The sequence below is a fragment of the Protopterus annectens genome, chromosome 2.part0 (genome assembly GCF_019279795.1).
Source record: "Protopterus annectens isolate FY-2018-M chromosome 2.part0, PAN1.0, whole genome shotgun sequence".
NCBI classification, from domain to species: Eukaryota; Metazoa; Chordata; order Ceratodontiformes; family Protopteridae; genus Protopterus; species Protopterus annectens.
In genome coordinates this window covers 1,427,118,314-1,427,140,287 of record NC_056728.1, presented here as the reverse complement: position 1 = coordinate 1,427,140,287, position 21,974 = coordinate 1,427,118,314, and the positions used below count along the sequence as shown (strand labels likewise).

The 21,974-nt window shown below is 37.4% G+C and overlaps 1 protein-coding gene across 1 annotated transcript in view; it reads right to left on the bottom strand.

Annotated features, from left to right (window-relative positions):
* Positions 1-21,974, bottom strand: part of LOC122792846 (fatty acid-binding protein, intestinal-like) — a 49,594-nt gene that overhangs the window by 7,342 nt on the left and 20,278 nt on the right. The window contains exons 2-3 of the mRNA XM_044060406.1: positions 15,340-15,512; positions 5,882-5,989 (exon numbers count right to left, since the gene is read on the bottom strand). Coding sequence (XP_043916341.1) covers positions 5,882-5,989; positions 15,340-15,512 — 281 coding nt within the window. The remainder of the gene's footprint in view (positions 1-5,881; positions 5,990-15,339; positions 15,513-21,974) is intronic.

Here is a 21,974-nt window from a genome sequence, read left to right as displayed (position 1 = left end):
GCAGCTCATAAACCTTCCACCAGGCAGGTTTATCGGAGTAAATGGAAGAGATTCTCTATTTGGGCGGTTCAGAGAACCTTGGATCCCTTCTCAGCACCTATGTCAGCGGTGCTGGATTTTTTAACAGACCTCTTTCATCAAGGGGCAAGTTCTTCCACGATTAAGGTACAATTGGCAGCTATCTCGCATTATCACATTGGTCATGAGGCAGCTCCCCTCATGACGGCGAAATTATGCAAAACCTTTCTCAAAGGGATTTTTTTGTTGAGGCCTCCAGTCAAGGAGATTGTACCACCTTGGGACTTGTCGTTAGTACTGCAAGCCCTTACTGCTCCTCCTTTCGAGCCTGCAGCTTCTACAGATCTAAAGTACCTTTCCTGGAAAACTGCCTTCTTGGTAGCTATCACTTCAGCCAGAAGAGTGTCTGAGCTTCAGGCTCTATGCGTCAAGCCGCCTTACCTTTCTTTCTTCCCTGATAGGGTGTGCCTCAGGACCAATCCATCTTTTCTTCCGAAGGTCTCTTCTGAATCTAATATTAACCAATCAATCAATTTACCTGTGTTTTTTCCCAAGTACTCAAACAAAGGAGAATACAAATTGCATTCCTTGGATGTTCATAGACAATTACGTTTTTATATTCACAGAACAGCTGGTCACAGGAAATCAGATCAGCTGTTCATCTCCTTTGCTAAATTTGCTCTGGGTAAAGCAGTGTCTAAAGTCACACTATCTAAATGGATCGCTAATTGTATTCTGCAGGCTTATGACACTTCAGGTAGACCTGCTCCTCAGAGGGTTACGGCTCATTCTACTAGGGCAGTTTCCACGTCAGCCGCCTTCAAGTCCCATGTTTCATTGGATGATATCTGCGCGGCAGCTACTTGGGCCTCGCCTCATACTTTTATTTCTCATTATAAGGTGGAAGTTGTTTCCAGGGGAAGAGCATCCTTGGGCTCAGCGGTGCTCCGAAACATCCTTCCATGACGGCCGCCCAAGATTCAGGTAGCTGGGGACTCTGTCCCACAGGTTGCAGACGAATGAAGTCTGCCTACTTCAGATTTAGAAGTTATGTACTCACCATAACGTTCCATCTGAGTAGGTGACTTCATTCGGATGCAACCATCCCCCCCTCCATCCCCCTGACCTTTATAGAGCGAGTATTTATGCTTTTTTGGTGTACTGTAGTCAGTATTTGAGGCAAACTCAATCTGAGGTCAGTTAGGGCTTGGCAAGGGGTTATGGGTAAGAGGGAGGAGCTAGGAGCTCAGAGCCTAAGCTTTTGAAATGCCGGCTCGGATCCGAGGTCGGATCCGATACCCACAGGTTGCATCCGAATGAAGTCACCTACTCAGATGGAACGTTATGGTGAGTACATAACTTCTAATTTTAAATCTCTCAGGCACTTAAGAAAACGCCTCGTTTCTAAATTCTGTCAGACTTAACATTTCATTGTAAATCATCAAGTAACTTAAAGGACAATCACATTAAAAAAACGGAAAGTAAAAAAAGTACATTTTGATAATCTACACAGCACTTTAACTGGCTTGACTTTTTCTGATTCGTTATACCTCAAAATGACCTGATATTGGCTGCCATAGTGACATTATATAATTTTTTAGCCAAGGATTCTCCATCTTAAAATCCATATAGTATCCACATAACATTACATCAGAGGTGGAAGACATTACTTGTGGTCCTGCCTTTTCACTCATTTATAGTGGTAGTACTGTGATTGTTGCTTCTTTTGTTTGTCTCTGGCAAGAGTTAGGTTATCTTTTTTAGTGACTATTTATGAATTTTGTTAGTGACTATTTTTGAAACAACATTTAAATCACTTTTAAATGTTAAGAATATGTAATTGATTTTGTTGAACCTCAGAACTGTAGTTCCAGGCCATAGTTCCTAAGTGAGGCATGAGGCAATGTGGTAATCAGTGACTGGTACCACACGTAAAAGACTCATAGTTCAGTTCACACATGCTTTCAAGACATTTGCCTTGGCCCTTTAGTTAGATTATTGTAAATGGAATCAGTGGTATACTTACTTTACTTTCTTGAATCTACAGATGCCTTAGATGTCATTAACCCTTTCTTACTTATTGACTTATCTCAGCAAAAGATGATCAATGTGATCTGGTAATGCTGTGGCCTATGCAGGAAGGCAATGATTCAAGAGCTCAAAGAAAGTCAGAAGGCAAAGAAGAAGAAGAATGCAGAATCAGGTGCAGGCAGGAAACAAAGGGAACAATAGCTAGATTGTGTTTTCTTTGTATGTTTTTTTAAGCTCCCTTAGGGTTGGATTAAATGTCATAAGAAGAAACATTGACAATTGGATGGAGTTGTCTTTTAATCCGAAGACAATTTTCATTTTGCTAATACATCAAAAATGTAAATAATAAATGTAAATAATTTTAACCAACTCAGTAAATGAATATATACTAGAAGCTTGTTGTAGCTGGCCTGCTAAAATAATGGTAGAATTAGTATTTGTGACACTGATGTTCCAAGTCTTGAATGGATGTATGTTATTAGAAGCTGTTGGAAACATAATTGTCACATGGGAAGATCTCGATCTTTTGAGTAGATACATTATCACCTCTTCATTAATTTGAGATAGCAGGTAAGTTTAGATTTTTAAAGACCTATGAACTCATGTTTTTATTTTATATTATATATAATATATTATAATGCAATCCTACAAGGCACAGGTGACCAAAGCAGAAATAATGATGCACATTAGTATGAATAGCATGCCAGAGGGCTAGGGCAGACCATACGTGGCTGATACAAAAGCAACAAAAAAGATACCTAGGGAATGGATTAAATTACCTTTGTTGAACTCCAGTGCACTTTTCAATATCTCAGTTTATTAAGCTGAAATTAACTATTCTGATTTTTAAACCAGATCTTAAATCATAGCTTTCAAAAAATAAAGGTTGAAAAGTCTGTATTTTAATTTGATTAAAAAAAAACTTTAGCAGTGGCTACATAAATATGTATGGACATGCAGAAATTAAGATGAAGTGTTAGGATGTACTACACCATCCCAAGTGCTATGGCTATGCACTTTGTAGCTGCCAGTTTCTGACTCCAGGCCCATTTCTTTTACTATATGCACTATGCATCCTTGAACCCTTTCCAGTGACCTATATTAGCAGTGCATTTTATAGCCCTGTACCACCAACTTCTCTGTAAAATATTATTTTGACTAAGATATGAACCAAGTAGTCATATCAGTATTCAAAGCAAAATTCAAAGTCTTGCATCAGGAAACATTCACAACAGAAAAAGGTGTTTCATGATTAACCTGCCTGTTTATGCTGAGAGTATATTAACTGGAAAGAAGGTCTTTTCCTTCCAAGATGTAGTGAAATTGGAGAAAGTTTTATTAGGAGGTGTACATATAATTCCACTCCATGATGGCACTGAGAATTATGTATTTTGTAGAGAGAAAGACATTCATTTTACTGATGTCTGAATTAGTGTTTTTGAGGCTCTGTATTATGGTCAGGGAATACTTTTGGTTACAACAAAAAAATGTTACCACATTTAGTAAACTATCTCCTTTCTGCCTGCTGTTCTTGTCCTATTCTCTCTCTTGTATCCTTCCTTTCCAAGTCCACTCCACTTACGCCTAGTAATACAGTATGAACTGTATTTTCTGTGTCTTCCATGTTTCTGTGTATAAATGCCAGCATTTATAAGTCTTTCTTTGTATGCTAGCCCACACAGTACCTCTCATCATTTTGGCAATTCTAAAGACAGAGCACAGGAGCAGTTGGCTGGAGGGAAGGGGACTGACCTGAAATAGGTTGGCTTCCCTGTCTTCTGGTGGGGATAGACCATCTGTTTCATTGTGTGCCACCACATGGCGTATACTGGGTGGAACAACAGCACTGAAAAAAGACAGAGAAAGGACAGGCACAATTCCTAGCCAGCATGTAACACTACTGCTGTTACTGGTGTGTGCGTGTGTGTGTGTGTGTGTGTGTGTGTGTGTGTGTGTGTGTGTGTGTGTGTGTGTGTGTGTGTGTGTGTGTGTGTGGGCATGCGTGCATAACCACATCACTGGATCCAGTAATGTAAGCATCTACTCTAGCAACATGCCTTATTACTAGTGAAAAACAAGGGGTTAGCATTAAGCATCCTATCCACAGCAGTAAACAAGAATAATTTTTCCCTCACTGTGTCAGGTACTAGTAGAAGGGGGAAACAAAATGCCCATTTATTCAAGATGGAGCTGAAAGTTGATGGGGGAGTGGAAAAGGTACAGTAAAAAAAGAATTAAGAATATACAAAAGGACAACGGTCAGAAACAGGTGTTTTGGCACAGAGGGATCATTGTCTGACTTTAACTCAGATGTGTTGGGTCAGTTAGCAGCACAAGCACTGGAGGGGCTGACTGGGTAGAGGAGGAAGTGAGTGGCTGATGCCGGATTCCCTCCTGATAGTGACAGATATTGGTTTTGTCCCATCCTGGGAGTGTCCTTGAGACCAAGGCCTAGAATTGCACATCCACAACCTCTGAGAATCAGTAGTATAAGTCTGATAATATGTGGATGCATTCCAGCTCATATGAGCACAGCCAGTGGACAGAAGTGTGCACCTGCATGAGGCTCAGCATTCTAGGTATTGCACCTCACTTGCAACTAGTGAGGGAGAGTTGTAGTAGCATTTAGACATTTCCTAATCCTATGCAGGATAGTATATAAGCTCCCCAGTTCTTTTCTGTTCTTCCACATCATCAATCAAAGCTGAAAGCTGCAGCAGAATTAAAAAGACTGGTAGGGGATAATGGCTTGATGAAAATTGGAAGGGGGTAGAATGAGCCAAGGTTAATATTTAATGCTGAGATGTTAGAGCCTATACTAGCAGCCAGTGTGCACAAGGCACTGAAACTCATTTTGAACATAGCACCAGTCTATTGCAAGGCACACATTTTCACTCACTCACTCACTCACTCACTCACTCACTCACTCACTCACTCACCACTCACTCACTCACTCACTCACTCACTCACTCACTCACTCACTCACTCACTCACTCACTCACTCACTCACTCACCCACTCACTCACTCACTCACTCACTCACTCACTCACTCACTCACTCACTCACTCACTCACTCACTCACTCACTCACTCACTCAATTACATGCACATCTATAGGCAATTTGGAGAGCACCAACTCATCTACTATGTCTTTGGGAAGTAGGAGAAATCCTTAGCACCTAAAGAACATGTACATGAACGGGGGGGGGGGGCATGCAGAATCTACACAGAAGACACCTCGCTGAGTACTGAACCACAGAATATCTTGCTGTGAGGTTTAATGTTACTTGTCATACTGTGAGTCAAAAAAACTTGACAGTTCTAGTCAATTGATAAAGACAGGTTGTATTACAGGATTATAGACACAAAATGCCTTAACATGACAAAAATGTGCAGGTCTGACAGATGCACCCAAAACAACCCAGAAATAAACTGCATGTAGTATGTAGCGGCACTTTTTTTTTTTTTACATTTAGTACCAAATGTTCGTTCAAGCAAACGACATTCTTCAGTAAGCCAAGAAGAAGCAGCATGTTAAATAAAACTCTTAGTCATTGTGAAACACTATTCTAGTTCTTCTGCAACAAATCCAACACTTCTGTGAAAAAACAAAGAATATAAAACATTACAGTCCATCTCATTATGTCTGTAAACCAGCAGTTTAAAACATTCCACGTGTTATTATCTTGATTTACAGTCTACTGAAATTAAATTAGATTAGAATTAATTAGAATAGTTTACTAACTTATTGATTGCACTGGCTGCAGAAATGAAACAAGCTGAGAAATAAACGTGGCTGTATAGTAAACCATTCTGGAACAAAAGTTACTTACTTGCACCATTTCCCCATCAACAATTTCCCTCCGTGTAATAAGTATTTTGCCATTGTCTTTTCTGGTGAATGTGGCAACAAGTGTGTTTCCATCCATTTTCCAATCACCCTGAAGAAAACACAGCAATTTGTAGAGATAAGTACATATACATTTTAAATCATGTTTATTTTATCAACTGCATTATACTGGCAAGCAAAATCATAAACAGAGAAGGTCAGAAATGGTTGCGTGGTTAGGTCAGCCATGCTGATCTCATCTGCCTTAATGGAATCTGTATTTTATTATGGTTAATATATTCCTTCCCTATTCTACCCTTCCCCATGTTTTTCCTACTAAGTCTGTTTGAGTCTTACAGCTGAGTAACTATTTAGAAGAATGTATTCCTTATTTTTGTACCACTTTCTATGAATAAAAAGAAATCCTGATGTTTCTTCTTTATTTTGCATCCTTCATTTCACATCTGGCTATCTTCAAGTTGTGACATTTCAAAAAAAGTGTCAGCTTTGAAGTGAGAAAGGTATTCCCATCTACCCTGTTTACTGCAGTGTGATATCCAAATCTCAGTCAAACCTTATTTTCCTCCTCTGCTCCAAAGCTTACATATTAAATGGTATTAGCTTTCTTCACAGTGTTATCATTCTGGGTTCATTTACCATAGAGCACATTACTTAGAAGAAAATAGTGCACGTCTGCGTTGCAGCAATCCTGGCTTCATACTCAGCACATTAATACTACAATACATTTGATTATCAGCACACACACACACACACACACACACACACACACACACACACACACACACACACACACACACACACACACACACACACACACTTCCTTAATTTATACACATTTAGCTGAGTTTCAGTGTTCACTTAAAAAATTGCTTCAGTAATGTACAGTCAATGAAGTGATGGTAGCCAAATATTACTATAGACGTTTATATATATATATAAACACACACACATACACACATACATACACCCACACGTGTACACACAGGACATATATATGTAAGGATAATATGACAATACCGTGCATTAAATACATGATATGTATTCAAGAACAATCTTATCACATTTTTGTGCTTTCCAGTCACTCAGAGAGATTACACTAAGTGTACATGAAGTCTACACGCTGTAACTTTTGTGAATCCCTGTCAATATTTAAAGCTGCAAGAATATCAGTAGGAAAAGTCAAATTAGGAGGAAGAAAGTGTGAGTTATGTGTGTATTGTCTGTTCACTCAGAACGGTGTACACTTAGTGTAGGTATTAGTGAATCCAAAACATAAAGTTAGATTGATGTTGCGATACACATTAATAGCACCAGGAATATGATTTGGGCTATTACTGTTCACTGCTACTAGAAATAATACAAATGGGAAAACTGTTTTGGGGTGTTTAATTCCTTGGAATTGTGCAACTTCTTTAAATACCTCAGAGTTTTACCCTTTGAGTATTACCTACTTTCTTTATAGCCACAAAGTGATAATTGCAGTGACAGAATATGAGTTAGGCAATTTTCTGCTTAACTCTTACTGATTTACAATGGCAGTGGATAAACTGGTATGCTGAAGTTTCTGACATGAAAACATATAATAAAGAGCCTTTTCTGTTGAATCAAACCTCAGACTTTGCTTCAAGCATCCTTATATCTCTTTGGGATGTTCTAAGCATATACAAGGGGTCTGGGATATAAAAAAAAACTATGGAATCACTAATAGCCAATTCAGAGACAGTCAATAGTTATTGTTTAGGGCATGTGGGTTGGGGGTGGGGTTGCATAGCAGTCACCTTTAAATACATGAAGAATATAAAAAGAATAAGTTTGGTGGACTGTGGAAGACCAGCAACAACAGAAAAACTATAAGGAGGGGAAACTAGGGTCTACTCAGGGAGGGTATGTGGAGATGTCAGGAAGTATCATTTCACACTAAAGGAAACATACTTTATAAGTAACTGTTGAACTGAAGTTAGTGTGACAACCAACAAAAAACAGCCACCCAGATCACAGTAGCTCGAACAGAACCTCAAAAAGTGACTACCAAGGTCAGAATCAGTTGTACGAATCCACACCAAAGTCCGAAAAACACAGGTTTATTGCAACGAACATAAACCACACAGGTTACACAGGTTGAGCGCTTTCATCCACACTAAGGCAGATTTCATCAGAACCAATTAGCATAGTAAGCTAGGTGTGATTATAAAGCTAATTTAGCGCCAAAAATCAATTAACTTCCTATGTGTAAATCACTCACATTATACAAAAATATATAAATATAAATATAAATGTACAAATAAAAATTACAAATGAATATTACCAATGAATGTTACCTATCATACATTGTTGGAAAATGTTTTCCTAAAAACATAAATATTAATATAAATGTCCTGTACACATATAGACTTAATTAATAATCCATATAATTACAATACAAGTATAAGGATAAAATCATAAAAATGTACATGAAAATATTTACAAATATACTGTAAAAAAGTATATATATAAATTGTCATGTTTTTATCGTACTTTTAACAAATGCTAACCCCTTTCCAAAAGCAGATAGGGTTTGATACTAATGCTTTCATTCAAACCCGGCCAAGAAGTGGCATCACATAAAATCTGCCACTTAGTTTCTAAACACGACAAACCAATCTTCCAGTTACCCCCATGTACATTGACCTCAATTTGATCAATAATTTTGAAGGTAAAACTATGCTCTAGGCCCTTTTCACTAATGTGTTTACTTAATGCATTTTTTGGGTCACCTTTGTTGATTTTATATATATGTTCGTATATGCGTGTCTTCAGCTTCCGTTCCGTCTTACCAATATAGTAAGCCGGGCAACAGGAACAAGAAGCTAAATACACCACCCGCATGGAGTTGCAATTTCCTTTCTTACCATGGCATACAGTTTTATTGTAATTTTCCAGTTTAGTAATCCTGTTGCTGTTTATATATTGACAATATTTACATCTTCCACACTTACTAGTGTGTTGATCATCCCTGCCGTGTTTATTCGATTTCCCACCTTCAATAATTCTCTTTAAATTTTCTGAGGTTTTAAATACACAGACAGGGTATCTCCCTAATGTTTTGGAAGTGTTGTCATTACTTGAAAATACATACCAATGTCTCCTTAGAATTTCCTTAACTAAGTTAGAATATGGGCTAAACATTATCACACACACGTTCCTCCTAGGACTTGAGGTCTCCTGAAGGTATCACCAACAAAGTTACTCCTAACAAGGGATTATACCTCTTACCCCATGATCCAATCACATATCTGGTAACGTCCTCCACCAAAGTAGCTGGGTATCCCCTAGCCAAAAACATCCCTGCTACTATATCCATTTGATCTTCCATGTCTTGTCTTGTGGAGCACATCCTTGCTACTCTAATGCATTGCCCCTTAAGGACATTTTTAAAAATGTGTGGAGGATGGTTGCTACCAAACTGTAAGTAATCATTGGAGAAGGTTGTTTTCCTGTAAATTTTTGACTTAAATCCCTCATCAGAATTACTTATGTAGGTGTCCAAATACGGAATTCCGTGCTTCTCCATTTTGTACGTGAATCTTAAAAAATCAGTTGTACCATTTAAGTAGGAAATAAAACAGGGAATATCCTCTCCAGGACCTTTCCAGATAATAAATAGGTCATCTAGGAACCGTGTGTAGAGTGCAATATGCTTAGAATATTGGCTAGATAATACAAATAGTTCTTCCCACTCAAGCATGACAAGGTTTGCAAAAATGGGAGCACATGATGCTCCCATGGCTACTCCCCTTGTTTGTTTAAAGTACTCGCCCTCAAACTGAATGTAATTGTTTGTGAGAACCAAACCCATCATGCTGAGTGTCAAACAAATTTTATCCCATGTTAAATTGGAATGTTTTCTCAAACTGCTTTCAAAGAATTCAAGTCCAGTAGTGTAAGGAATACATGAAAACAGGTCCTGAACGTCAATAGTCAGGAATATCAAATCTGAGGACCATATGTCATGTTTTAACTTGCCCAAAAAATGCCAAGAGTCTTTAGTTAGATTTGAAACATTGGAATAAACATGTTTACACCAGTGGTCAATAGCTACCCCTATATTGAATGTTTTTGATTTTGATCCTGATATGATGGGTCTAAAGGGGGGGTGGTTGATGTTTTTATGTATTTTGGGTATACCGACTATTTTAGCCATCACAGGGTGCTCAGTTCTTATAAATTCATATTCCTCATTCGTGATGCGATTGTCAAGTAGGTATTCCTCAATAATTAAGTCTATCCTATGATATCCTATATTGATCTGATTCAGGGAGATCTGTTCGTAATTACCTGAATTAAATAGGATATCTTGGATAGCTTGAGTGTAGATTTCCGAATCATATATCACCAAACCTCCCCCTTTATCAGGCTTCATAATCCTAATGTCTCTATTGGCCACAATCTGTTCCAAGCAAGTTCTCTCTCCACTTGTAAGATTGTCAGTGAATAATGTGGCATACCAAGGATCTCTCCGTATATGTCCACACAGATGGTATATATCCTTACATACCATCCTCTCATAGTTATTGACCTCTGCGTTACTAACTGGAATGTATGCACTTTTCCTAACCAATTTATTGTTGAGGTTATCACTAGATGTATCTTTAAATTGAAGGGCTAACTGAAGTCTCCTGCAATATAGTTTCACTTCCTTGATTGCGTCCACTACTTTAAATCTGGCCGTTGGAATGAATTTCATGCCTTTGCTAAACAGGGAAAAAAAGTCCTGCCCAATGTGGAGATCAGTAAAGTTGTATACTTTAAAACCGGAGAAGGAATGGGTGACAACCTTGCTGACAACACTAGTCTCTACTTCCAATGGGTGATTGTCAATATCTACAATATCGCCCACTTCCACACTCTTGTTCTTGTCAGCTTCAGTTAGAATATTCCCACTCGTTTTGTCACACATCCCCCCACTCTCTTGGGTGTCTATTACAACTGTGTTAACCACACTCTTTTCATTACTTCCAACTACCCCACACTCAGAAATCACTGTAGAACCAAACCAACAATCCTTGGATAAAAGGGTGTACCTAGAACTTCCTTTAGGCCACCCTGATTCACTCTCTATCTTCGTTTGCGGTACATGGGGGCCTGATGGAATCTTCCCCCTTGAAAATTCTCTTCCACATCCCTCCTTGAATTCCTACCTCTGTATACTTCATGACGTAGCTCTTTTTTGTTTGTCCTGTTTTGAGGCCAAATGTATGCCCTGTGTGTTTTGTATAATTCTAGATCTCGTTCTAACTTATCCAACTTCCTGTTGTATAAATCATAGGCCTTGGATTTAGCCACCCTGTACTGTTTTTGAAAAAGTTCTTGCCAACAAGGGAAACCGGGGTCCTGCATAATTTCATTGTTCAATTGTTCTATTTCTTCCCACAAGTTCCCTATCTTTTCATCATTGAACTTCATCAGCAGTTTGATAAACTCAAAACCAAACCAGTCAAATAGTTGATTAAATTCATTTTGCACAACGTCATTATACTGAACTCCTAGAGGTAGTTTAAAAAAATCTTAGCCCTTTGGGCACAATTTTGAGATTCAAACATTTTTCCAAGTAACTATTGTCAATTTTTACACCTTTTATGTTAAGCAGTTTTTTACCAAGTAAATAAATCCTAGATTTTATAGCATCACCATCTAAAGTACCATTTCTATCTTCTACATTTTTAGTAGTTTTTAAACCAAAATCATACTCATCATTTAAAAAATTATTCAGGTACTCATTCTGATATTGTTCATTGTTTTTATTATACTTCGTAATGTTATTACTGCATAATGGAACACCCTTGTCCTTTCGTTTACTACTGTTGTTACAACAAGTAGTTTGCCCACAAGGGCTAAGACATTTATCTTTCCCCACAGTACCTTTTGAACAGTCAGCACCTAGACTGACTTTGGAAGAATAGGTTTTCATCGCAGCCCGATGCTTCGGCTTAGCCCCCAAACGGTGCGTTTCTTCATGTGGGTTAAAAATACTAAAGTCAAAGGTAAATTCCCCATCGTCTAGCAAATGTGCATCCAAGTCGTTAGGATCCAAATTAAGCTGCAAACTTGGCGTGTCTGCCCGACTTTTAGGTATTTGTCCGTTTGGAATACTTAACTCGCTGATTCCAGCCACCTCATTGTAAGATATAGAACCACTGGAAGCAACCCTTATAGTACGTTCGTTTGTAGTAACCACATTCGTGGAAACCACATTGGTTGAGGTTAAGTTTACATTAGAGTTTAAATTCGAGTTTAAATTCAAACCCGGTGAAGCTGCTTGCAAGTTAGCGGAACTCCCTCCGGGTCTGATAAGGGTTGCAACTAGTTCGAGCAGCTTGCTGACGTCATCCTTAAGCGATTTCACTTCTTCACGTAAAATCACGAATTCGGTTCTGCTCAATAAAGCAGACGGAGATCCAGGAGAGGCCATATATAACAACTGTTGAACTGAAGTTAGTGTGACAACCAACAAAAAACAGCCACCCAGATCACAGTAGCTCGAACAGAACCTCAAAAAGTGACTACCAAGGTCAGAATCAGTTGTACGAATCCACACCAAAGTCCGAAAAACACAGGTTTATTGCAACGAACATAAACCACACAGGTTACACAGGTTGAGCGCTTTCATCCACACTAAGGCAGATTTCATCAGAACCAATTAGCATAGTAAGCTAGGTGTGATTATAAAGCTAATTTAGCGCCAAAAATCAATTAACTTCCTATGTGTAAATCACTCACATTATACAAAAATATATAAATATAAATATAAATGTACAAATAAAAATTACAAATGAATATTACCAATGAATGTTACCTATCATACATTGTTGGAAAATGTTTTCCTAAAAACATAAATATTAATATAAATGTCCTGTACACATATAGACTTAATTAATAATCCATATAATTACAATACAAGTATAAGGATAAAATCATAAAAATGTACATGAAAATATTTACAAATATACTGTAAAAAAGTATATATATATAAATTGTCATGTTTTTATCGTACTTTTAACAAATGCTAACCCCTTTCCAAAAGCAGATAGGGTTTGATACTAATGCTTTCATTCAAACCCGGCCAAGAAGTGGCATCACATAAAATCTGCCACTTAGTTTCTAAACACGACAAACCAATCTTCCAGTTACCCCCATGTACATTGACCTCAATTTGATCAATAATTTTGAAGGTAAAACTATGTTCTAGGCCCTTTTCACTAATGTGTTTACTTAATGCATTTTTTGGGTCACCTTTGTTGATTTTATATATATGTTCGTATATGCGTGTCTTCAGCTTCCGTTCTGTCTTACCAATATAGTAAGCCGGGCAACAGGAACAAGAAGCTAAATACACCACCCGCATGGAGTTGCAATGTCCTTTCTTACCATGGCATACAGTTTTATTGTAATTTTCCAGTTTAGTAATCCTAGTATTTGGACACCTACATAAGTAATTCTGATGAGGGATTTAAGTCAAAAATTTACAGGAAAACAACCTTCTCCAATGATTACTTACAGTTTGGTAGCAACCATCCTCCACACATTTTTAAAAATGTCCTTAAGGGGCAATGCATTAGAGTAGCAAGGATGTGCTCCACAAGACAAGACATGGAAGATCAAATGGATATAGTAGCAGGGATGTTTTTGGCTAGGGGATACCCAGCTACTTTGGTGGAGGACGTTACCAGATATGTGATTGGATCATGGGGTAAGAGGTATAATCCCTTGTTAGGGAGTAACTTTGTTGGTGATACCTTCAGGGAGACCTCAAGTCCTAGGAGGAACGTGTGTGTGATAATGTTTAGCCCATATTCTAACTTAGTTAAGGAAATTCTAAGGAGACATTGGGATGTATTTTCAAGTAATGACAACACTTCCAAAACATTAGGGAGATACCCTGTCTGTGTATTTAAAACCTCAGAAAATTTAAAGAGAATTATTGAAGGTGGGAAATCGAATAAACACGACAGGGATGATCAACACACTAGTAAGTGTGGAAGATGTAAATATTGTCAATATATAAACAGCAACAGGATTACTAAACTGGAAAATTACAATAAAACTGTATGCCATGGTAAGAAAGGAAATTGCAACTCCATGTGGGTGGTGTATTTAGCTTCTTGTTCCTGTTGCCCGGCTTACTATATTGGTAAGACGGAACGGAAGCTGAAGACACGCATATACGAACATATATATAAAATCAACAAAGGTGACCCAAAAAATGCATTAAGTAAACACATTAGTGAAAAGGGCCTAGAGCATAGTTTTACCTTCAAAATTATTGATCAAATTGAGGTCAATGTACATGGGGGTAACTGGAAGATTGGTTTGTCGTGTTTAGAAACTAAGTGGCAGATTTTATGTGATGCCACTTCTTGGCCGGGTTTGAATGAAAGCATTAGTATCAAACCCTATCTGCTTTTGGAAAGGGGTTAGCATTTGTTAAAAGTACGATAAAAACATGACAATTTATATATATATACTTTTTTACAGTATATTTGTAAATATTTTCATGTACATTTTTATGATTTTATCCTTATACTTGTATTGTAATTATATGGATTATTAATTAAGTCTATATGTGTACAGGACATTTATATTAATATTTATGTTTTTAGGAAAACATTTTCCAACAATGTATGATAGGTAACATTCATTGGTAATATTCATTTGTAATTTTTATTTGTACATTTATATTTATATTTATACATTTTGTATAATGTGAGTGATTTACACATAGGAAGTTAATTGATTTTTGGCGCTAAATTAGCTTTATAATCACACCTAGCTTACTATGCTAATTGGTTCTGATGAAATCTGCCTTAGTGTGGATGAAAGCGCTCAACCTGTGTAACCTGTGTGGTTTATGTTCGTTGCAATAAACCTGTGTTTTTCGGACTTTGGTGTGGATTCGTACAACTGATTCTGACCTTGGTAGTCACTTTTTGAGGTTCTGTTCGAGCTACTGTGATCTGGGTGGCTGTACTTTATAAGTAAGTACAACTGCTAGATTTTCTTTTGAAGGTAAATATTTATGTTTCCCTTGTTTCTAATTGCCTTTATCATCTCTCTATGAAGATATTTTAATGTAAAATAATCATCAGGTCTTCTTAGCAGCCATATTGACTGGTGCATAGAAGTAACAAAGCTTAAAATGGGTACACATAAGATACATTTCTTCTAAAATGTTCTATCTGTAGATCGTAATTATACTGAAAATTTTGAACTCAAGAATTTGTTCTAGGTCAAAGAATCATATGCTGAACCATTTACTTAGCATTTGTACAAGGGCCAAGAACAAATCTGTAAATCTAATGCATTCTTGGAGTATCACGTGGTAAACATATTTTCTATGATGGATATGCAGCACACCACAATATCTGTGTAGCTCTAAATAAGTTCAATGTAGCCCAGTTTTCTTACATTGAGTTCTGTTCCATCTGCTGTGTCATAATCAAAGACCACTCCTAGTGTAAACTCAATCTCCTTAGTACGGAAGGTGCTTTTTTCAACCACTTTAAAATTGTTCCCATCTTGCTTGATTGTGATGTGTAAGTTGTCATTGGCTCCTAGCTTCCTTTTCACAAAATGGACTCCTGTAGTCAGAAAAAAGAATGAAAATGTTAGACTTACTGCAAACAATATTTTATGGGCGCTTCCACTGTGCAGCTATGACATGGAACTATATATGTTTATTTGTGTGCACATCTTTGTCTGCTGTACAAACTGAGGCTTTGTAACATTTTACTGAGTGTTAAATGATGACGTAAATTTTTGGAAAGGACACCACATTCATCTTTAGCATTTCTTAAAGGAATTTAGAAAGGTCACTACTATTACATTTTGTTACTTGTTGATTATTTTCTGAGAAGAAATGTGAGTAGGAAAGTTTTAAAACCACTGCGGTATATTGCAAACTATCTTATAAGTTCAACTGTTTGTCAGGAATATATATCAGAAAGCATTGTCCCATAATATGCAATCAAATCAAATAAGGATTATAATGAGTTTTGGTATTGGGAGTACCAAAAGCCAAGATCATGTATCTATCACTTTCCATTTTTTACAGCAGGCAGAAGGTGATTGCCTTATACCTTTCTTCATGCATTTCGATGCTTATAATACCAGTAATGATAGTGGATTTCTGATGCATCCCTGTGTTGTCATTCTCCTTTTCAAATGGAAGTGATTCACTGTTCATGCTGTTGCATACAGAGAGAAACCATCATTTTATAAAATGTCACAATTTCAGTCCAAATTATTTTGCACCCCCTTATCTTACAGTGTCACTCTGCACAATGGCAGCATTACATTGTTTGTTGTGACCTAGTTCATAGGTTCATAGGTTCATAGGTTCATACTAGGCTATCTGCCCTAGGGCATTTATAAGCCTAGCCAGAATGTGTTTGGCTTTCGCCACCCATTTTAAATTTATTTTGCTATGCCCTTTTTCGAGGTTAGTATACTGTGCCTCTGTCTAACAGTGACACAGAAGTGATACCCGGGGTAAACCTACGATCTCCCATCCACTCATCAAGATTCCTCTTGAAGAGAGTCAATGAGGGACTCTGCCTAACCTGGACTGGGATTTTATTCCAGAGTGAAGGGAGCCTCTGGGTTATGAATCTGTCCCTCCAGCATGTCCTATTTATTTCAGTGCTGAGGTTCAAGTCTCCCCGAGTGGCGTAGCTCGATGGGATTTGGATTTTCTGAGGTGCAGCATGTCCATTAATTCCGGGTTGGACATGGCTTTATACGTCAGGCACAGATCGCCTCTGAACAGGCGGTATGCCACTGAGTAGAGCTGGAGTTTCTTTAACCGGGCAGCATATGGCATCTGTTTGAGCCCTTTGATCCTCTTGGTGAGGTACTTTTGGGGTCTTTCCAGTTGCTGCAGGTATCTGGTAAGGTACATCCCAAAAGGGGCATTGTACTCAATTATGGGCCTGATGAGGGATGAGTAAAGAGGCACGATGACATCCCCTGATCTAGATGTGAATCCCTTCATGATTAGGTGGGCTATATAAAATGTTTTTCTAACCACTTTGGCCACGTGGATGTCAAATGAGAGATTGCTATCAACTTGGGTCCCCAGGTCCCTAATTACTTCTTCTGTACTTAATAGATTACCACCTATGTGGTAATTTGTGGGCACTTTGTTTTTGCCAGAGGGGATGACTATACACTTTTTGGCATTTAGCTTGAGGCCATGGCTCTGGCACCAGTTGTCTGTTTCTATGAGGCCTTTTTGGAGGATGCTTGTGTTGGCTGGAGAGTCGATTATGGCACCCAGTTTGCAGTCATCTGCGAACTTGGTCAGCCACAGTCCTTCCGTGTTGACCTGTACCTCCGAGAAATATATACCGAACAAGAGAGGTCCCAGGACTGAGCCTTGTGTGACACCACTTGTAACTGGTTTGGAGTCTGACATGGCTCCAGCGATTCTAACCATGTGGGTTCTGTCCTTGAGCCAATTTGCAATCCATCTAGTGACATAGGGGTTTATATTTAAGCTGGTGAGCTTATCTATAATGCCCGAGTGGGGTATTGTATCGAAGGCTTTTGCGAGGTCCAGGTAGGCTGTGTGGACCACCTTCCCCTCGTCAATGGCCTTGGTGACTGTTTCAAAGAAATCAACCAGGTTTAAGAGGCAGGATCTGCCCTTAACAAAGCTGAACTGGGTAGGATCCAGTGTTTGTAGGTCCCCAATATCTTTATTTATGAGGTCCATGATGATCCTTTCCATAGCTTTGCGGACCAAGCTAGTCAGGCTTATGGGGCGATAGTTTCCAGGATCCATTGAGGCACCACCTTTATGGAGAGGGACCACTGTTGCTTGATGGAGAGTCTTTTTTTTCTGGATTCTTCTTGCATTCCAGCTAAAACAACTAACTGGGTCCAGAAGAAAAACTGATAAAATTCAACATATGAACATTTTTAATGCCTATATTGGTTCTTTTAAAATCATGTATTGCTATTGCTGTAACTGGTTCTTTGAAAACTATTGTATTATGCTATTGCTTGTCTGAATCGCTGTCCCAGTTACTGTATTGTTTTGTCTGGTACTTTGAAAGCTAATGTATATCGCCATTGCTTTAGCTCATTCATTGTGCCAACCTGGCAGTGGGAGACTCTCACATCATGTCACTGAACTTGGAGCTCCAAAAATATTGCACCTTGAATACCTAACACTTTGCTCAAATGATCATGAATCAAACTTGTTTAATATTAGTATTTTCTTCAAGTGCTATTTTTACACTGCTCTACAATCCTAATGTTAGGCAAATGTTCTATTTATTTATTTATTTTTTTGCAAAAAAACACTGAATTTAGAGAAGAGCATGTTTTTTTGAAAGCAATTGCTTGAATTAATACAGTTTTAGCAGTAGTGTTTTAGTGGAAAAACAATACCCTTGCATTTCTAGTCATTAAAATGAAAAACATTTATAAGTATAGTGTATGACAAGTTATCTGTAGAATGTATACATGTATGCATTCATGCCTAAGTACAGCACTTCATATTTATATTTGCTGATTATGAGTCTATAGAAAATGGAATAATTATTCAACTCGTTCAAGGCTACTAAATTTAAAAATGTTCCACCACCACTGCATGCACTAAACTGATGAGTCTAAAATGCAAAACGTATACTTATTTTGGGGGTGTATGCACTTCTAGCTTCCAGTACTCTTTTTATCAGACTTTTTTTTTAACAGACAAATTTAACATTGCTATATAATAAAAAACACTGACTAACTTTGTATCAGTCCAAACAAAACATGTCAAAACAGGTAACAGTATTTAAATTAATAGAGAATTAGACTGGAGATATCATTCATATCATTTTTTTCAAAGAATCAAACAGTAACGATCACATGGGGAGATACCTGTTAACCTATGACTCAATTTTTTATTACTACTTTTTATTACTACTTTTTATTTTCATGGTCTGTGTGAAAATGACTCTAATAATTGCCATCTTCCAATACTCTGAGCGTCTTTTCAGAAGCAAACGTTACCAGAAGATGAGTGTTTAAGATTTAATTACTTATTTTTGGCTGTGGTAGTAGTTGTGGTGGAGGTGCTTTACAGAAGTGAGGAAAGGGTGGTTTTCTACTGTGGGCTTTCAGTAATGCAGGATTCCTTTGTGGAGTGTGAAGCCTATATTGCTATAGTTAATGTGCATGCACAATTGTGATATCAGGGCAGCACCTTTCTGTATTGTTTAAGAGCAGTAAACAATATGAAACTTCCACTTACCCTAACTTATCTCTAATTATATGTGACAAGAAAATAGATTAGACCAGAAGCAACACCTCATCTAACATAAAGTCTGGCATGCATTTGTCAGTGCAGAGTACTGGCTTACAGTGGAATGGAACTGAAGCAACAGTGTTAAAAACATGTGATCAATAAAACCAAATGTATCAGGCAGCTTACAAGTAGAAATTAAGAGAATAATCCTTCAGTGTGTTGAAACTTTATGTTGCACATAAGACAATGTTTGTCGGTAGAAGGCAACATATTTTTCCTGTCTTGATGTAACTTTTTTGCATTCCTACTCGTGTGGTATTAACTGTGATGTTTAGTAAAGCTAAGGAATAAAAATAAGTAAAATTGTTTTCCATGCTTCTTTAGCCACAATTGCTTTTGTTCAGCTCCAGTGCAAGCCAACATTCAGCAATGAAACTGAATTAGGTATGCAAGATAGTCTATGAAAGTTGATATTACAGTCTCTGCAAACTGATGCTACATTTACATTAAAGGGAACATTTATGACATTTTATTTCAGAGAGTTGAACCTTAGTCTATCTAGGTTCACAGAGCATCTGAATTGCATGATATTAACAAGATTAGTTATTATAGCAATAACCCACGCCTGGGTGTGAGTAATGCTGGATTTACCCACGGTTGGTGTGGTTTGGTCACGAGGGCGAAGAAAAAAAAAATTACTTTTCTTAAATAATGGCATTGTATAATGCCTCCTTGCTGCCCTTCCGCAGCTGTCTGGGTATTCTGTGGCAGTTCTGATGTACTGTGCATGCGTATATTTACACAGTACATCAGAGCTGTGGGCAAAAGCAACGGAGAAAGCAAGATCTCTGTTGCTTTTTACAGCCTGTCTTGCTATGTTAAACGAGTTTAACCTAGCGAGACAGCTTTAAAAAAAGCAACGGAGAATCTCCGTTGCTTTTTTTAAAGCTGTCTCACTAGGTTAAACCCATTTAACATAGCGAGACAGTTTTGAAAAAAGCAACGGAGAAAGCAAGATCTCCATTGCTTTTTAAAGTGTCTCGCTATGTTAAATGGGTTTAACATAGTGAGACAACTTTAGAAAAAGCAACGGAGATGCTCCGTTGCTTTTTTAAAAAGCTGTCTTGCCATGTTAAACTCGTTTAACATGGCGAGACAGGCTGTAACAAGCAACGGAGATCTTGGGTTCTCCATTGCTGTAAAAAAAAAAAAAAAAAAAAAAAAAAAGTCTGGGCAACCGGACCTTTTTCCATTACTATAACTCTGATTTACAACGTGCATGCTGACCAATCAGCATGCACGTTTTGGAATATTAATGGGGGGGTCGTTGTATAATAAACTAGTTACTATATGTGGCCAGCTTACTAATATCCTGTGTGTTGAAGTTCTAAAAATTCAGAACAGTTTTATAGCATATATTCTATCTACTGCCTCTTAATGCCTACTGATTTCAGTATTGGGACTGGTAGAAAACATCCACAGGTACTACCAAGAATCGAAGAGCAGCTGCTGAAGTGCCAAATCACAACTTTAATAAAAACACATACAGGTCTCACATTCACATTAACGTCTCCTACACAATACGTTTTCATTTAGAATTACTTCTTCAAATGCGGACTGACTATTAGAACCATTCCCTTTATACTTCCTCTGCCCCATAGGATTAGTTAATTATCCAATGAAAATATAAAAGTCATTATTCATTAATTGATACAGATTGTGAAAAGCAATATAGTTAACTGTGTAAATGCAGTTTAAAATAAACATAAATGTAATTAACATTTAAAAAAACAGTGCTGACAATATACCTTTTCTAAAAGAATCATTGTTAAAACTTCATTAATTAATGTTTAAGTCCTGTACTTTAAAATTTTAAGTTTCATAAAAAGCATGAAAAAATAAACATGAAACTCCCTCTAGTGTCTTTTCTTTGAAGTGCAACCATAAAAATACAAAAAAGCACACACTGCTTATACTTTAACTAACATTTAAATAAAATTATAAATATATACATATGTTGTAAACACATATGTTTGCAGTAAAATTTCTGATTACTGTTAAAAACCTGCTTAAAAGGTTAAAATCCATATTACAAAACCTTAACAAATGAATATTCCCTTAGGGAGACATTGTTAAAGCTTAGCTGCCCTTAATTTAAGCACAGGGGCCATTGAAATGTAATCATTTAATCCAGGAAATTTGTTTGCTTGGAGGGTGATCTGCCAACATAACTCCCTGTATTCTATTGTCTCCTCCCATAAACTACCCCTTCCATCCATCTTTACACTTTCTATGACAAAGAACTTGTACTGGGCATTATTACATATTGGCTTAAACTTAAATAAAGCATTAGTATCTTTGTGAGTCTGAATTTCATAAACATGCTCATATATCTTTATTCAAAGTTTGCACTCAGTCTTACTGACATAAAATGCCTGACAATGCTGACGTAAGACTAAGTAGATGAGGCCACTAGACTCACAATTACTATATTTCTTACCCAGGATCATTGTATTCCTGCTTTCCAGATAAATACTCTCTTTATTTGCTATATAACTACATTGGGCACAGTGGTCACACTTGAAAGTTCCTTTTCTTTTCCTTATTGCACTATTCTGCCCTACTTCTTTTTCTAATAAATTTTTCAGATTACATGAGTTTCTAAAGACCACTTTTAGTTTATTCTTATATAACTTCTCAAGGTCTGTAAGTGCAACAAACCTGTTCCATTCAGTGTCCAAGATAGACCTGATCAAATTAGAACGTCCATTATATTCTATTACTAAGGCATTTCCATATGAAT